Source organism: Narcine bancroftii, chromosome 12, assembly GCF_036971445.1.
Source record: "Narcine bancroftii isolate sNarBan1 chromosome 12, sNarBan1.hap1, whole genome shotgun sequence".
NCBI classification, from domain to species: Eukaryota; Metazoa; Chordata; class Chondrichthyes; order Torpediniformes; family Narcinidae; genus Narcine; species Narcine bancroftii.
Window position 1 is genome coordinate 34,061,409 of NC_091480.1, and position 18,488 is coordinate 34,079,896.

Sequence of the window (18,488 nt, forward strand, 5' to 3'; positions counted from 1 at the left end):
TAAAAATTAAATTTTCATTAATTAAATGCAACCTAGCTGATTGAATGGCAGCCTTCACATTGGAACTAGATAAATACTTGGAAAGAGACCAAAATTGTGGAAATATGCAAAATAGCAAGGGATTAGAATATTCTTCAAAATAGGTACAGACTCAAAACAGCTGAATGTCCTCTTTCAGCAATCATCCTGGTGCCCAAGAAGAGTAGGGTGAGCTGCCTCACCGATTACTGCCCAGTAGCACTAACTTCTACTGTGTTGAAATGCTTTGATGGGCTGGTCATGGCCAGAATTAACATGTACCTAAGTAAAGGTCTGGACCCAATGCAATTTGTCTACTGTCACAATCACTCCAGAGCAGATGCAATATAGCTGGCTCTCCACTCCACTCCACTCTGGATAACCTTGAAAACAACAACTCGACTACAGCTCAGCCTTCAACAGCAATATTGCCTCAGTGCTGTCCAAGAAGCTACAAACTCTGGCCCTCTGCACCCCTCCTTTATAACTTGATCCTTGACTTCCCCGTCAGAAGACCATAGTCAGTATGAATTGGAAACATCGTCTCCTCCTCAATGATTATCCACACAGGTGCACCTCAAGGATGTGTGCTTAGCCTACCGCTCTACTCATTACAGACTTATGTGTGGTCAGGCACAATTCCAATGCCATCTACAAGTTTGCTAATGACACCACAGTTGTCGGCAGAATCACAAACGGCAATGAGGAAGCGAACAGGAGGGAGATAGATCAGCTCGTTGAGTGGTGCAATGATACAACCTTGCACACAATGTTAGCAAAACCAAGGAGATGACGCTGGACTTCAGGAGGAAGTCATGGCAACATGACCAGGTCCTCATCGATGACTCAGTAGTGGAGATGATAAAGAACTTCAAATTCCTAGGTGTCAACCTCTCCGAGTATCTGTCCTGGAGCCTCCATGTCGATGCAATAATGAAGAAGGCTCGCCAGCAGCTATACTTGGTGAGGTGTTTGAGGAGATTTGATATGTCACTGAAGACTCCTGAAAACTTCTACAGATGCAACTTCTGGCTGGTTGCATCACTGTCCTGTGAGGAGGTGCCAACTCCCAAGACAAGAAAAAGCTCCAGAGGGTTGTTAACTCGGCCTGTGACGTCACAGGCATCAAATTTCACTCCACTGAGGACACCTACAAGAGACGGTGTCTTAAAAAAGCAGCCTCTATCCTCAAAGACCTCCACCACCCAGGCCAAGCCCTCTTACTTTATTACCATTGGGGGAAAAAAAAGGTACAGGAGCCTAAAGACAAACACCCAGAGGCACAAGGGCAGCTTCTTTCCCGCTGCCATCAGATTCCTGAATAATCAATGAACCGAAGACACAGCCTTACTTTTTGCACACTACTTTTAAAATGTATTGTTGGAAGATGGTGTCTATGAATGTTTGCACAATGACGCTGTCACAAAACACTGAATTTCATGACTTGCTCATGACAATAAATTCTGATTCTGATTTCTAGGCTGCACCATGATTCTATGCTAAATTCAAATTTGGTAACACCTATGAATAAATGATAAGTATCTGTATCTCTCACTCTCTAACAACAAATTATTCTAAAATTCTACTTCTGGTAAGAAACATAACCAAACTCAAAGGGCAGATACCTCTGATGTAATTATCACAGAACCTGCATTTTCCTCTTTACCAAACATGAGTGATCACAAAAGCTCACACCCACTTTTTGTGTTTCTCTGCCTTTCCCCCACTCCAGCCCTTTCCCAAAGCAGCAGGATGTCAAATTTTCTCTCGACAGTTCACAATATTATCCCCTTAACTGATTAAAAAAAAAATTACATCGGCAGCTGGAATGAGAGCATCTGCTAGTTGGCCAATACGATTCTTCTGATAAAGCCACAAGATCAGCAACATTCCAAGTCCCACGTCAATTAGGAATGAAACAAAGAGGTTGGCTTTTCTGGAAATGAAATTAAAAAATTTTTTTGCATATTTACAAACGTTTCCTAATTAACATATAAAGCCACAAAGCTTAACACAATGCCAAATTATTTTGGTTTCATTTACCTTCGTAATGATTGATATCTAGAAGAGTTCAGAGCTTCTGAAATAGTTAGCAGAAAACTTACTTTGAGAGCCACATAAACCCTCTAATGGTGAAGCAGCTGATCAACTAGCTATTACTTTGTGGCTTGGTACGGCCAACATCACCATCTACAAATTCACTGACAATACCACAATAGTGGGTGTATTAAAAAAGGGCATTGAGCAGCATACAGTAGGGAGATTGAAAACTTGGCTAAAAGGTGCACCAACAACAAACAAACAACCCTGAGATTCTTTTTTTCTGTGGGCGAGGCAGAATTACCACTTACTGAGAGGGCAAAAAAAAACTGTACACAACTTACATATGCAAACAAATAAAAGACATGTAAACAAACTGATTGCAATAAAGAGTGGAAATAAAATGATTTGGATGAAGATACCAAAACTATTGTTTTCTAACTTTGCATTTATATTGGTAGAGCATTGTGTTGTTAAAATTACATATTGAGGTTACAAAGAAATGTTGGCAGGCTTGGTGAGTAGCCAAAGATCTGGTAAGTGGAGCAACACATGGAAAAAAGTGGTATCTATTTTGGAAGGAAAAGTTTTTAAAAATTGAGAGATTGCAGATGTGCATGGTCTACACAAGCCAGTAAACAAAATTTTGTTAATTGCTGGGGAAACTAAATACAAAAGTAGGGAAGTTGTACTTCATTTATACAATGTATTGGTGAGACAACATCTGGAGTTTTGTTCCACATTGTGCTTTGAGGAAAAATATCAATGAATAGAAACAAATGAGAGAATTCTTTTTCTGGACTAACAGTTGGAATTATCAGGTTGTCTGATGAGATAAAGTTGGAAAGATGAGGTTTTGTGTACTGCAGTTAGTGAAACAGATCCTGGAAGGCAGTAAGTGGAGAGGATGTTAAAAATTCAGATTTATTGTCAGAGCATATACATGACATCACATACAACCCTAATTCTTTTACCTGCGAGCGAACCACTAATTGGTAGTTCAAATAAAGACTGTACACAGCGTATACATGTAAACAAATAAAGAACTGTAAACAGATAACAAATATAAACAAAATGAATGTGCAATACAGAGAGAATAAAAAAATTGTCGTTGAGGGAAATACAAGTGAAGTCAATTTTAAGGCAGAAACGAGGCATTTTTTTCTCACAGTGGGTTGAAATCTTTGGAATTGTCCACCTCAGACATTGGAAGACAACAAATATATACTATTGAGCTAGCAGTAGCTTGGTAAATAAGGGGATGAATGGTTACTGTGGACAGATAATAAAGCCAAATTGAAGTTACAATCAGATCAGCCATTATTTTATTAAATGACACAACAGGCTTGAGGACTGAGTGCACCGAGACATACAAATCCTTTCTCCGAAACATTCTTTCCAATTTTTCACTAAATAATAGTCATTGCTTTCTCTTTGAAAAATAGTACAATTCTGTCGACGTTACGATTGATTAATTGGTAATACTGGCCTGTATCATTCAGATCAGATGATGTTGCATATAATTTTCTTTTTGGCACTCAGTTACCCAAATATAGCTGATGTGACGAAGTACAATATAAGGGATGTGTTTATATGAGTGGGGGCAGCATGGTTGGTGTAGTGGTTAGTGCAATGCCTTTACAGCGCCAGCGATCAGGACTTGGGTTCAAATCGTGCGTTGTCCGTAAGGAATTAGTTCATTCTCCCTGTATCTGTGTTGTAAGGAATTTGTTCATTCTCCCTGTGTGTGTGGGTTTTCTCTGGGGGCTCTAGCTTCCTCCCATATGGTGGGGTTGTAGGTTAATTGGGTGGCACAGACTCAAGGGTTGAAATGGCCTGTTACCATTGTGCATGTCTGAACAATTTAAAGCCTGCAACTGATTGCAATGAAAATGAGCTTTGCTAAAAACAAGGTACCATTAGGTTTGACATAATAGATTCAGATTTCACATTTATTGTCAGAGTATGTACATGACATCATATACAACTCTGAGATTCCTTTTTTCCTGCAGGCATGGCAGAATTACCACTAATTGGTAGCGCAAAAAGTAAATTGAACACAGCGTAAGCTTGCAAACAAATAAATGATCACCATCTGAATATTTTAACATGTGGCCAGTATTTAAGAAACAAATAAGATTAAAGCAAAACATACATATCACTGAGTCAATTTTATCAGAATTGATGCTACCCAATCTAGCTCATTATAATTTAAAGAGCTCCAGAGAAAATAGCCACATCCAGGTGGTTTTGCTTTCATTTTTACAAATCATTTCTCACCTCCTATATTGCTGGTGAGCCATTTTTGTAAAATAGAGCACACAATGGTGCATTATGCTCAAATGTGGCCTTTGCTACGTATCAGTGTAATAGCCTTGAAATTTTATTTTCTTAGCATTGGGTCTGAGATCTTTGTTCACATAACATGTGTTATTTATACTTTATTTAACGTGTAACCTTGCTGTTTGTGCCTCCACCCCATTTGAACTCCTATTTTTTTAAGGTGCCCTCCTTTTTTTTTCAATCATACCAAAGTTACTTACCTCATAATGATCTATACTGAACTTCATTTGCCATTTAGCAGTCTGTTAAAGAATGTTTTTTTAAATTATTTTATCAGTCTTCCTTAATATCAACTAATTTTTCCAAACTGACATCATCTATGAATTGACATTGTCGGTTCTAATCCTTAATGAGAACATCTACTCAAATTTAAAAATTACATTAGCACCATCATAGAGCTCTGTGCTACCACCTCACAGCTCAAGTTTCTGTGACTTTCTGCTCCTTGGCTCCTCATGCTCTGACTAGACATGATTTGGGCATCATAACCATCTTTATTCACTCATTGAAGCTTGTTTTCATCCAACTTCCTTGTGCTCTTGATGCTACAGAGATGGGAATTCATACTCTGTTGTTTGCATTAAACACATAAATGTGTTTGTACTTAACTTTCAAAATTTAGTTCTAAACCCAACCAAAAGATGCACAATTCAATGCGCAGTTAGATTTATTATAAGAGATTGCAGATCAGCTTCTATCTCCAGAGCTTTCTCAATTGACATGAAGGAGCGCCAACATATGCCTTAGTATCTGCACCAACAGGCAACCATTTTCAATGTCCTCCAACTTCAACTAAAATTACAATATATCTGCACAGTGATGGAGCTGAACGGTTATTACACATAAAGATCAGCAGAGAGGAGGTTAAGGCCAAATTTGATCATTTAAAATATAAAAAATCCTCATCTTAGGCACAAATAGAGCTCTGGGAAGGGGAAGTGGAAGAGACGACCCACGGGATTGTGATCACGGAGGTGGACCAGTGAGGGGGCTCTGTGGTGACTCAAGGCAAGGAACCCGTGGAAGGTGTGGGCCGCTAGAGACTGCCGTCAGGAGGCTGGCGAAGGGCTGCAGACTGCTGGGAGACTGGCTCGAACTGGGTGGAGGAGTACCAGATAACGGAATCAAGATGTGAGGGAGGGCTGAGGACACCGAAGGGTCCCTGATTTGGAGTTTGGGTCACCAATGATCTGCACTATATTCTGGGTGGCTGCAGAAACTCTGGTGATGGATCTACGGACACTCGGTGACTTTGGGGGAATTCTCTTTTGCTTCTCTTTCTCTGACTGCAAGTCTGACTGAAGGTCTGATTGTAAGAAGTGTAAGAGGCGCTTAGGCAATTTCTGCCGGTGGCGAATTTGTCCGGCCTGCAGCAGGCAAAAAAGGAATTTTGTGTAATAAGACACTGTTTTATTACTATGACAATAAATTGAATCTTGAAATAGTGTATGTCCAATGGATACCTTTATATATCTTGTCCCAGTGACCTAGTTTAATTAAAGTTATCATCTTATTGAAATAAATCTAACAAGGTTATTTCTAGGTGACAAAACACAAAAAACGTACTGTACCTCATAAACTCTGTGTGATTCTGTGCTTTTGTAGTACTTGCAATTGTCTGCAAGTGGTCCAAACGATGTGCAAGCTGCACACGTGTTGAAAGCTTACTCCATAAAATATGCAGAGGCCATACGTTTAATATTCTACAGCAAAAAAAACAAAGGTAACATTATTCTCAAATCCATAATGTGAAAATCTTAGTAATTTCTCATATAATTAATGGAATATAGGGACTATTGACAATACCACCATTTATTACCCATCCCTCATTGTCCAAGTGTAGCTAGTCAGCTGCCTTCTTAAATTGTTGTATTTGGTCAGCATACTGTTAAATTGATTTGCAATTTACACAAGACTGATAGATAAGTTAACAATCAACCACAGCATAAGCTAACAATACAGAATATTTTTTTTTAAAAAGCTAGCTTTGTGATATTAATATAAGCCTTTTTTGAAAAATTTGAAAATTAAACTGCTTAGCTACAGTAATGAGGACATAGCCCATGACTCCAGATTATTAGTCCTGGGCCTAGTCTTCTAGCTCTATTACCAGAGTGCTAAAATATTTAATCTGTCCTCAAAATTTCCAAAGCAGCAATGCTGTTTCAAGTAGCAATGCTGTTCACTTTATGAGAAGAACAATGAATTTAGTCGCTATATTTTTATTTAAATAACTAAATTGTGTGATTTAAGTAACTTGGGTTTAACAATCTCATAACATTTTAAAGTATCACTAAAATTAAATTTCCACCATGCCAAAATTAAACATTTAATGGGCCAGATTTTAAAGTTTTTACCAACTACATAAGGTTGGTGAGAAGAAAGCAGAACATTTTATATATAAATGAATGACTATTTGGTCCTAAGGAAGCCCCCTTACTAAAACATACTATTACAATTTGGAAAAAAACTCAGTGGTCAAATCAGTGTTAGGGGAGGCCTCTCACCTAAAACACCCCTAGTTCAAAATAAATAAATTCTATTAACAATTGACAATAAGATTCGAGAAACTTAGTCTCAGAGTGGGATCAAATATATCGAAGATTGTTTTCACCAGGGACAATTTATGACATTTGAACAAATCAGGAATAAATGTGGAGTTTTAAACACAACCTTTTTCTGCTATCTTCAGTTAGGATTTTATTTAAGGGATAAATTAGGACCAGTACTTGTACTGAAATAGAGACTCTGGTTCAAAAAGGGATCACAAAGCAATTTATCTCAATTTATCTCAGACAGAAGCCTCTAAACAAGAGCGAGATAAGTCAAGAGAGATGGGAATCAGATTTGGGTATGGAAATTAACCCACTTCGCTGTTCTGACCTATGTCGAAACAGGATGAGCAATACTCTACAAAAAAATTAAATAAATTGAAATCTGAATTATCCAATTTATGTTTTCGATGTGGTCAAGATATAGGGAACTTTTTGCATATGACCTGATCGTGCCCTAATGTGAGGTCCTTCTGAGAAGATTTGGGGAACAAATTACCGGAATTCAATACCCTCAGGTGCCAGAATTCTTTTTATTGGGGAAATTAGCAGATAAAAGACCTAAAATTATGTTGTTGAAATATCAATTGAAATTTGTTAAACTTGTTTTAGCAGTGGCCAGGAAATGCATAGCCATTACTTGAAAATCTGATCCCCAACTGAAGTCAGAAATGTATAGTTGTGTTCTCCTAGAGAAGATTACTTACAACCTCAGAAATTGTTAAATGTTTTTAAGAATATGGAACCCATATTTAAGATATACTGGGGTTAACATTTGATGATTCCCCCCTCCAGTCTTTAATATCACTATCTTCAATATCCCTAGCGATGTCGATGTCAAGACATTTATTCCTTAAGGGAGGAGGTAAGCTCTGGATGAATCACATAATGCTTCATCTGTTTGTAATTAATACTTTTGGAAAACAAATGATTTTGTCACATCATATGGGAGAATTCTTTTTCCATTTTCCTGTGGTTGGGGTGGGGGGTGGAGGGGGTCTTTCTCTTTCTTATGTTTCCTTCCTACTTTTGTATTTATAAACAATAGTGCAGAATTTGATAATTGTGCTAATGTGTTGATTCTTCCTTCTTTCCTTCAACATGCTCGGTTTTGGAATTTTAGTGTATATATGATTTTTTTTTGTTTTGTAACATCACATTGATTGAACATTTAAAAAAAAGTTTTTCCCACTGAATTGCTGGAACCAGGGAATAGATAAACAGGCTTTGGACAAAGACTAATCAAATTCTTGGGAAATAAGCTGGTAGAGAATTGAGAAGAAACAAGCACCAAAGAACATGAATTATAATGAGTGAATTCAATGTCAAACCAGATGCAGAAAGTAAAGAAGGAAAAGAGATGATTAAAAACTAAAAGAGCAACTAGGCTTAATCAATTCCAATAAAAAAAAATCAAGCAACAATTCACAAACAGAAAAGTAAACATGCCGTAATGTTCACCGACTGGACATTAATAATTAGTTCTCATTTACAATTTGTGCTTTATAAAGATATGATGTATGTTAATCAAGACAATTTAGTCAAGTTTAATCAGCAAAAGGTGCATCCAATTGCAACTCATGAGTGACCGTGTTAGGGAACATAAGGGAAGCAGAGACAGTGATGGAGAGGAGTTACAGGGAGACAGTCACCCCTAGAAGGCGGGAGTCAGGGAATTGGGTGACTGTAAGGAAAGGAAGGAGAGTGCCAGTGCAGAGTACCCCTGTGGAAGTGCCCCTCAGCAACTTGTATTCAGCATTGGATACTGCTGGGGGGAACAGCCTATCAGGGACGAGTCATGGGGGTCAGGTCTCAGGCACAGGGGCTGCCCCTGAGGCTCAGAAGGGAAGGAGGGATAAGAACAGGGTAATTGTGGTTGGGGACTCACTTGTCAGAGGGACAGATAGGAGGTTTATTGGACAACATCAGGGATCCAGGTTGGTCTGTTGCCTCCCTGGTGCCAGGGTCAGGGATATCTCTGATCGAGTTCATAGCATTCTGCAAGGGGAAGGAGAACAGCCAGAAGTTGTGGTCCATGTGGGGACCAATGACTTAGTTAAAAGTGGGGATGAGATCCTGAAACAGGATTATGTGGAATTAGGTAGGAAGTTAAAAAACAGGGCCTCCAATGTAGTAATCTGTGGATTGTTGCCGGTGCCACGCGCTAGAGAGGGTAAGTAATAGGAGGATGAATGCATGGCTAAAGAGCTGGTGCAGGGGGCAAGGGATAAGATTTTTGGATCATTGGGATCTCTTCTGGGGAAAGTTGGACCTGTACAAAAGGGACGGACTCCACTTGGACTGGAGGGGGACAAATACCCTGGCAAGCAGATTTGCTAGAGCTGTGGGGGAGGGTTTAAACTAGTTTGGCAGGGGGGTGGGGAGCAGAGTGTGAGAGCAGTGTCTAGGGTGCATGACCACCTAGTTAAGAATGATAAAGATAACAAAGGAAGGATGGAGGTTAAGGTAAAAGGTAGAATAGGGAATATATGTGAGGGTCATTCTCTGGAATGCGTGTACTTTAATGCAAGAAGCATAGTGAACAAGGTAGATGAGCTTAGAGCGTGGATTGGCACTTGGAATCATGATGTTGTGGCAATTAATGAGACCTAGTTACAGGAGGGACAGGACTGGCAACTAAATATCCAGAATACAAATGTTTTAGATGTGATAGAACAGGGGGTTAAAAAAAGGGGGAGGAGTTGCTCTGCTTGTTAAGGAGGACATTACTGCCGTGAGCTGGCAGGATGGTTTGGAGGGATCGTCCAGTGAGGCTGTTTGGGTGGAATTGAGGGGTGGAGGAGGCATGAGGGTACTAATAGGAGTGTATTATAGACCACCAAATGGGCCAAGAAAATTGGAAGAACAAATTTGTAAGGAGATAGCATATATGTGTAATAAACATAAGGTAGTGATCATGGGAGATTTTAACTTCCCTCACATTGATTGGGATACCCATACAGTTAGAAGGCTGGATGGGCTAGTTTGTCAAATGTGTGCAAGATAGTTTTCTTAATCAATACGTAGAGGAACCGACTCGGGACGGTGTAATACTGGATCTCCTGTTAGGGAACAAGATAGGTCATGTGTCTGAGGTTAATGTTGGAGAACAAATTGGGTCTAGTGATCACGACTCTATTAGTTTTAGGGTAGTTTGACGGAAGAACAAAGAAGGGCCTACAGTTGAGGTTCTGGATTGGAGAAAAGCAAATTTCGAAGGAATGAGAATGGCTTTGGGGAGTTTTGAGTGGGACATGATTTTTTTCAGGAAAGGATGTAAATGAAAAATGGAGAATTTTGAGAGTACAGAGTAGATATGTCCCAGTGAGGATCAAAGGAAAGGCTGGAAGTCAAAGGGAGCCTTGGTTTTCGAGGAATATTAGAAATTTGGTTAGGAGAAAGAGGGAGGTGTACAAGAGGTATAAACAGCAGGGTGCTGAGAAGAAAGAGGACTACAAGGAGTATAGAAAAAATCAAGAACGAAATTAGAAAGGCCAAAAAGAGGCACAAAGAGGCCTTGGCAGGCAGAATAAGAATAAATCCAAAGGGTTTCTATAGGTACATTAAAAGTAAAAGATTAGTGAGGGATAGAATTGGACCCCTTGTAGATAGGGAGGGTAGGCTAAGTGAAAAGTCAGAGGAGATGGGGGAACTTTTAAATAATTTCTTTTCCTCGGTATTCACTAGGGAAAAAAATAGTGTACCAGTTGAAGTAAAGAAAAATAGTGGGGAGGTCATGAATCATATGAGGATAACCGCGGAGGTAGTGATGGCAGTGTTAAAAAAGATAAAAGGTGGACAAATCTCCGGGTCCGGACAATGTGTTCCCAAGGACACTCAGGGAGACTAGTGTACAGGTAGTGGGGCCAGTAACAGAGATATTTAGGATGTCACTGGTCATGGGGGTAGTGCCAGAGGATTAGAGGGTGGCTCATGTTTTTCTGCTGTTTAAGAACGGGTCCAAATGTAAGCCTGGAAATTATAGACCTGTGTGTCTGATGTCTGTGGTGGGTTAGTTGATGGAAAGTGTTCTGAGGGATGGCATTCACAAATATTTGGAAGAACAGGGATTGATAGGTAGTAGTCAGCATTGTTTTGTCAGGGGTAGATCATGCTTAACAAACCTTATAGAGTTTTTCGAGGGGGGGGTACAAAAAAGATTGATGAAGGAAAGGCTGTGGATGTTGTCTATTTAAACTTTAATTGGAGGCCGGTGACTAGTGGAGTTCCTCAGGGATCGGTCAAATGTATTTGTTATATATATTAACGATCTGGAAGAAGAGGTGGTAAATTGGATAAGTAAGTTTACACATGATACAAAGATTGGTGGTATTGTGGACAGTGAGGAAGATTACCATAGCTTAAAAAGAGATATAGGAAAGCTAGAGGAGTGGGCAGAGAAATTGCTGATGGAATTTAATACAGGTAAGTGTGAAGTGTTGCATTTTGGAAAGGCAAATCTAAATAGGTCATATACATTGAATGGTAGACAATTGAGGAGTGCAGAGCAACAAAGGGATTTAGGAGTTATGGTAAATAGTACCCTCAAGGCTGATACTCAGGTAGATAGACTGGTGAAGAAAGCATTTGGAATGTTGGCCTTCATAAATCGGAGTATTGAATTCAAGAGTTGGGATGTTATGATGATATTGTACAAAGCATTGGTGAGGCCAAGTTTGGAATACTGTGTGTAGTTTTGGTCACCAAATTATAGGAAGGATATAAACAAAATAGAGAGAGTGCAGAGAAGGTTCACAAGAATGTTGACAGGATGTCAGGGTTTGAGTTACAGAGAAAGGTTGAGCAGCCTGGGGCTTTTTTCTCTGGGGCGTAGAAGATTGAGGGGGGATTTGATGGAGGTGTTCAAAATTTTAAAAGGGACAGAGAGTCAACGTGGATAGGCTTTTTCAATTAAGAGTGGGGGATATTCAAACCAGAGGCCATGGTTTGACATTGAAGGGGGAAAATTATAAGGGGAACATGAGGGGAAATTTCACACAAAGGGTGGTTGGGATGTGGAATAAGCTTCCGGCAGAGGTGGTTGAAGCAAGGATGTTATTTACATTTAAGGAAAGACTGGATAATTACATGGAGGGGAGAGGATTGGAGGGGTATGGACCGAGTGCTGGTCAGTGGGACTAGGAAGGTGGGGAATTGTTCTGGCATGGACTAGTAGGGCCAAACTGGCCTGTTCTGTCCTGTATATGGTTATATGGTTAGTGTGCAAATTCAGCCACTTCACTTTCAGTGTCAAGAATCTTTATGACATATTACATACAGGAAGTGTGACAAGTTACAAGACTTTTTTTTACATTGCAATATGCTTGCTGGTTTATGTAATAATAATGAATTACACTGAAGCTGTTCTACCTTTGGCAAAGTTAAACTATTGCTATAAAGTGGATGAAAAAATATTAAAAATATTTAGCAGTCAGGCATTATCCATATGGAGGACAAATTAATTAACATGTCAGGCCAATAACCTTGCAATAGAATTGGAAAAGTGGGAAACAACACCTTTTAAATTAAGGAGAAGGGGGAAGTATAAGTGAAAATGAAGGAAATATCTGTGATAGGGTGAAAGCAAGATTGAAAGTGACAAAACCTGACAGTGCAGGCTGAGAGAGTGCTTGTTCATCACAGCTCCTTTAGCTGGGGATGCATTCAGGGGAGATGAATGAGAGTTAAGGAAAGGATCAATGGTGGAGATGTAAGATGCAAAACAACATGCACTGGAAATCTGAACTAAGAGTCTGACAGAAATATTCAGGAGGCCAGATAACAGCAGTGATGAAAAACTGAGTTAACACTACCACTGATGATCCTTCATTGAGATTGGTCAGTTCCAGCACAAACTGGTGTTCCTGAAATTATTGAATTTAATGTTGAATCCTGAGGCAGAATTTGAAAATGATTCTTGAAAGATTGTGGGGCTTCATAGAACAGAGTCAGAGGAAGAATGATCAGAATGGGAATGGGAAGCTCAATTAAGGGGACCTGGAAGCTCATAATCTTTATTGCCAACTGAAAGGAAATGTTCAATAAAGTGGTTACCGAATATTTTGGTTTCTCCGAAATAGATATCACCTTGTGAGAAACTGCAATATACTGATTTGGAAGTACAAGCGGAATGTTTGAATCTTGAGATGATGGGCATAAATGGGATAAAAGGGAAGACGATACTCATTCTTCACTTGTCTGGGAAGTTGCTATGAAATGAGAGTGATAGAATATTGGGCCATGGAAAATAATTACCCACTCCCATGTAATGCAGCTGTAGGTATGACCACAGGGGCCTACAGGTTTGGGGAAAATGACTGGCATTTTGAGCAGTCATATATATTTCAAGAGTCTGCAATCAAATTTTGTAAATAACCTCATTAAACCAAATAAATCTGAGTAGGCTGGATCATATAATTTGGGCCAACAGAGTGAACTTCTGCAATGGCCCTTCTCCTGTGAATCATATTGAATGAGAATGTAAATGCTGAAACTAAGCCTAATCACCGTCTGTGGGGAGAAGTCAAGTTGGGTCAGACTTGATGATCATTTAAATTCTAATCAAGATTTTAAGTGACTTTGGACAGGAATATTATCTCAAGAAATGGTTTGGTTTTATTTCCGGTGGGCTATTCAGAATTTAAAAAATCAGAGAGAAATAGTTGTAAGTTGAAGCTACAAATATGAGTTAAAAAGTCGTGCCAGATTGTTGAGTTGATCAGTTTTATCAATGCACAGTATTTTGTATTTTAAATAAAATCATGTAATGCTTTTTAGGTTTCTAATTATATTTTGTGTTATTTTTTTAGTGTATCTTATGCTATGATATTTTACAACATTTAAAGTTTTGGGTTGTGCTGTTCCACAAGTATTGTTTGGTTTCAAATCACCTGGGCAGATTAACTCTGAACTTAGAAACCACAATCAAAAAAAAAATTCAAACAACCTACAGATATCTCAGGTCCAGCATGTTGTTGTTCTCTCCATTTCCTGTTCTCACTCAGTAGCTTCTAATTATTTCTAACTTTTTTTAGTTTTGATCAAAGATTTTTGACCTGTTTCTCTCCCCACAGATACCACCAAGCTATTGAGCATTCTCAGTGTTTTCTAAGTTGATTTAAGTATTTATTTAAGATTTTTCTATTTTTGGTCATAAAGTTGATACTTGATTTTAAAAATTACACTCCGAATTTTGATTCATCTTCATCCTAATTTCTGGCATTTAACTGCACTGAGATCTACTCCAATATATGATAAAGATTATGTGGGTCCACCAAAATGTTGCACCCATTTCCAGCCCACAGTGAAGTAGGAATGTGTGTGTTTTCATTGTCTAAATACATTAAGGTACCTTAATTTGTGAGCAGATCATCAACATATCACCCCCAATACAGGAATATAAATAGCAGCCTTCTTTAAGACTGATGCAGAGAGGAAGGCAGAACTAACTTTGCGTTATAAGACAACTATCAATGAAATACAAGTCTCTGTCCAGTTCTAGCAGGACACACCTGGTTAATCTTCCAGATTCTCTGGTGGATGCCAAGGTTGTAATTGTACTAGAACAACTTGGCAGGAGGGATGGGTAGTTCTGGAGTGCAAGTCTTCTCTATTATGGCAGTTTATATTGTCTGTCCCCAAAACCTTTGCTGATATCACATGCAGTAAATTCGATTGACTAAAGACTCGGTTCTATCATGGTTGAGATTACGGAAGGAAGCTGAGACGCTTTAACACCATTGGTTGAATGTGGCTGTGAATGCTTCAGCTCTACTCTGTTTTTAGCACTGAAATGTGCAGCTTTGCCATCACTCAGTCCTTGGTTACTTTTCCACCTATTAATTTTTTTGGTATGCTAAAGAAATGGCACTAATTCATGCACAACTCCCACAATCAACAACAGGCTAATATCTAGCCAACCTTTTTGACTTGGGGCCATGAGAGATACCAATTGAGTCACAACTCATGTAGATTATACATAGCACATTAAACTCAGGCAATACTTTCACTGTTAATCTATACATTTCTCCATTTGTCTAATTTCATAAATTTTACCTTAATACCCCTGCAAAATACTTCATTAAAAATATAAAACAAGAAGCTGTAATTGCATTCATAGCTATTTTAGATTAAAATACAGTTGAAAATGCTTTCAGGTTTTTATATTATGCTCAATTTTCATTCCACTGTAAACAACACTGCTTATTTAAGTTTCACAAGTGATATAAAAATATAATCTACAATTAGACTTCATTAGAAAGTACAAAAATGGTATATGGACAATAGTTCCTTCATCTTCAGTTATGCTAATGCACCCTTTACTTCCATGGGTTCTTTGACATTAAACCTTCATAAAGTATCTGCTTGATGAAGCTTGTACACCAATTCCATTATTCAAATGTTAAAAGAAATTTACTGCCTATTCCATCAAAGTTTGCAAAACAAACTCTATTAGTTTTGTTTCACAGGGAAAATATGCTTTGAAAATAGTAAGTTTTTTTACAGTAATTAAGGTACAAAAAAGTTTAATTTTGACTATGTTAAATATTTTCAAATTTTATTTAATATCAATTACCTGCTTTTGCAGATATTCAAAACAAGCGTTACCAGGAACAAAAGAACCATACAGATAGGTACTGATGCTTGCTTCACAAGTTCCACAACAACACTTGTCTCTCGCCCTTCGGACTGCCAGTGAGTAAATTTGATTGGCGTTTCATCATATTTATCAATCGTAAATAAAAGTTCGCATTTAGCAACAGTATCAAAAATTGCAGCAAAATCTGAGTTTATGACTTCTGATTTCACTTCAGGATTATGGTTATTCCCAAGGATTTTAGTATCCATATCATGTAGTTTTGACAGCATAACCTTGCGTTGATCATAGTGAATTAAAATAACATCCTCCTCATTGTTCTTTCTACATGGTTGAACGACATGACAGTTGAATACCGATTCATTTTCTTTTTCCTGTGTTAGTTGGAACCAAAAACCATGCGGGAAGAGGGAGCTCAGATCTTGCAGAAATTGGTTTTCCTCTGTCCGAGAACTATGACTGCTCCAGGATCCAAGCACTGAGACGTTTACTGTAGTCACATTCTTAATTTGCTCAAGATACTGCTTCACTTGGCCTGGGATGAAAGGGTAATGGATAATTGCAAGGACAACTGCAGCATTCTGCTCTGGAATCCAGCGACCAAGCAGCAGGCCACTTTCTGCTTCTGGGCAGCAACTTGGAAAAAACACCTTTACAACCATGTTACGATTTCACAAATACTTCGCTTTGCGTCTGTAAAATAGATCAAAGGCACAAATATAGAAGCTGTGAAAACAGCCTCAGCACTCACTGAAGGATAGAGTAGTCGCTACAATTAAAGTGTACCATTTCATCGTTTACTTTCCAACACGGTTTGCAACAAAGGGTGACAGGGATTTAGACAATTAGCGTCAGTAACCTGAAAAACAAGACTGGGTAATTTGTTTCTGGTACTCAATAATGCTTGTATACATAAAGCAAACATAATTTGGCTTTAATGCCAAACCACACAGCCAATATCAATAATCTGCCATTTTTAATCTGACAAATATACACCTATTTATCCCAGCTTGTGTCCTTGAAGATCAAAATCCTACGGACACTGCTGAGTTTCTGCTTTTGAACTGATCAAATGCCACCTTTCACCTCCCTTTGATCAGTCTTCCTGCTGCAGCACGTTGACATCGAAGGCGTGATTATTCTAAGCATATCTTTACCTCCCATGGTCCCTGCTGAGATACTCCTGCGTTTTTACTTCAGACGTTCGTGTTTCGCGGCATTCTTATTTTGATGCCCCCCCCCCCCCCACTCCCACCCCCCACTTTACTCTGCCTGGGAAGAATGAGCAAGGAAGGCTGCTTTCTCCAACAATACGCAGATTGTTCCTGGCAACTAACACAGCATCAATTAGCACTGGCATGGACTTACAAGATGACCTAAGGCCGGCCACATGTCTCCTCCTTCAATGTGCACGGATTCCATTCGTGGCCCGGCCCTGTCAGACTGGAGGGGGACAGCGTGAAGGTCAGGGAGCCCGCTGTGTCCTCGCCGCCCTTATGGCAGGAGGCCGGTTGTGCTGGGAGAACGGAGCGGCCCAGGCCGGAGGCTGAGAGAGATGCCGGTACATGAAGCCGGACCCGAGAGCTGTGGTCTCGGGTGAGTGGCCAAAGTGGAACAGCAGCACAGCCGCCCCCGACTCCAAAGAGGGCAGGCAGGGGAAGGGCTTCAGCGCCGCACCGGCGCCGGCCAAGCGGTGCGTCCGGAAATCCAGCCGACTGCACACCCGTCCCCCAACTCCCAGGGCCGGGGACTGCTGCGCATGCGCTCGCCCGTTGGGTGCCGAGGGCGGAGGAAGTTGTCGACGTGCGGCGGTTTCTCATGGGCGGACGTTCTACAAAGGCCCTTAGAAACACATAGGGCTACGCCTTACGCTCAGCAAGCTCCAGGAACGTCAAGGTGATGATTCATGATTCCCTAGAAGGAGGCCTTTCAGCCGTAGAGGGGAAATCAGGACAGTTCAAACACTCTGCCCAATTCCCGATATAACCTACTCTTCACCCACCCCCCATTCCATCCACTCACCTGCTAATGAACTACGAACACGATTCTATTTGGGGTGTGAATGGAACTCACCAGGGAGAATTGCAACACCCAGCACTAGAAATCAGGGTTTAACCATGTAACTGGAACAGGGGGCAGTAGCTCAGTAACATATTGCCAGACTCTTCTCCCTCCTCCCTCGATGGGAGAAGGTTCCCGAGTATGAGACCAAGCGGCAAGCTCAAGGGCAGATTCTTTCTTGCATTATAGGCTCTTTTTAACCTGGATAGCCCTCCTGGGAATTGACCTGCATATTGCCAACCCAGCAATTTAAGGGGGATCCAGCCCCCTGCAATGACGCGTCACTGGAACTATCGGTGTCTCCCCCTCCCCCACTGGCTGTCAGTGGCCCCCCCCATTAGTCACCACCCCCCCAGTCATTCACCCTCGCCCCCATCAGTCTCCACCCCCACCGTCAATCAGCACCCACTCATGTCAATCGCTCCCCCCCCAGCAATGTCCTGTCGCTGCGAGCGTTGAGCCGTCACTGCGAACTGGAGTGGCGTTCGCAGCAGCGGCCCCACCCCAATCCCACCCCCTCCCGCAGCAATGACCTCACCCACCTGCAACAGTGACCTCTCCCCCCATGGCAGCAACCTCACTCCCCCTCCCACCCACCCTGGGCCCCGCGGCGGCGACCCCTCTCTCTCTCTCTCTCCCCACCCCTCCTCCCCGATCATGGCAGGCACAAGCACTGACGTCACAGGAGTAACTGGGTTGGCCATTTTCCTGTTCCCGTTGCCAGTGGATGCGACCTCGTTCAATTTAACTGGGTTCCCTGACTACCCCTGGATAGGGGCCACATTGATCAGGTCAGACACTTTCACGCTGCTGCATGAGTGAGAAGCTAACTGGGCAAATTGCCTGGTTAACCCTATTTTACATGGCAGCTTGGAAGG

At 40.5% G+C, this 18,488-nt stretch overlaps 1 protein-coding gene across 4 annotated transcripts in view; it reads right to left on the reverse strand.

Moving 5' to 3' along the window:
* Nucleotides 1-18,203, reverse strand: part of pigq (phosphatidylinositol glycan anchor biosynthesis, class Q) — a 39,739-nt gene extending 21,536 nt beyond the window's left edge. The window contains exons 1-5 of one of the 4 annotated variants that reach the window (XM_069905730.1): nucleotides 16,918-17,475; nucleotides 16,336-16,408; nucleotides 15,529-16,242; nucleotides 5,973-6,104; nucleotides 1,834-1,954 (exon numbers count right to left, since the gene is read on the reverse strand). In XM_069905730.1, coding sequence (XP_069761831.1) covers nucleotides 1,834-1,954; nucleotides 5,973-6,104; nucleotides 15,529-16,211 — 936 coding nt within the window. In that variant the 5' untranslated portion in view covers nucleotides 16,212-16,242; nucleotides 16,336-16,408; nucleotides 16,918-17,475. Of the gene's footprint in view, nucleotides 1-1,833; nucleotides 1,955-5,972; nucleotides 6,105-15,528; nucleotides 16,243-16,335; nucleotides 16,409-16,917; nucleotides 17,476-17,622; nucleotides 17,871-18,152 lie in introns of those variants that run through there. The other 3 variants (XM_069905731.1, XM_069905732.1, XM_069905728.1) reach the window with 3 other exon arrangements.
* Between the last annotated feature and the right edge of the window lie 285 nt (nucleotides 18,204-18,488).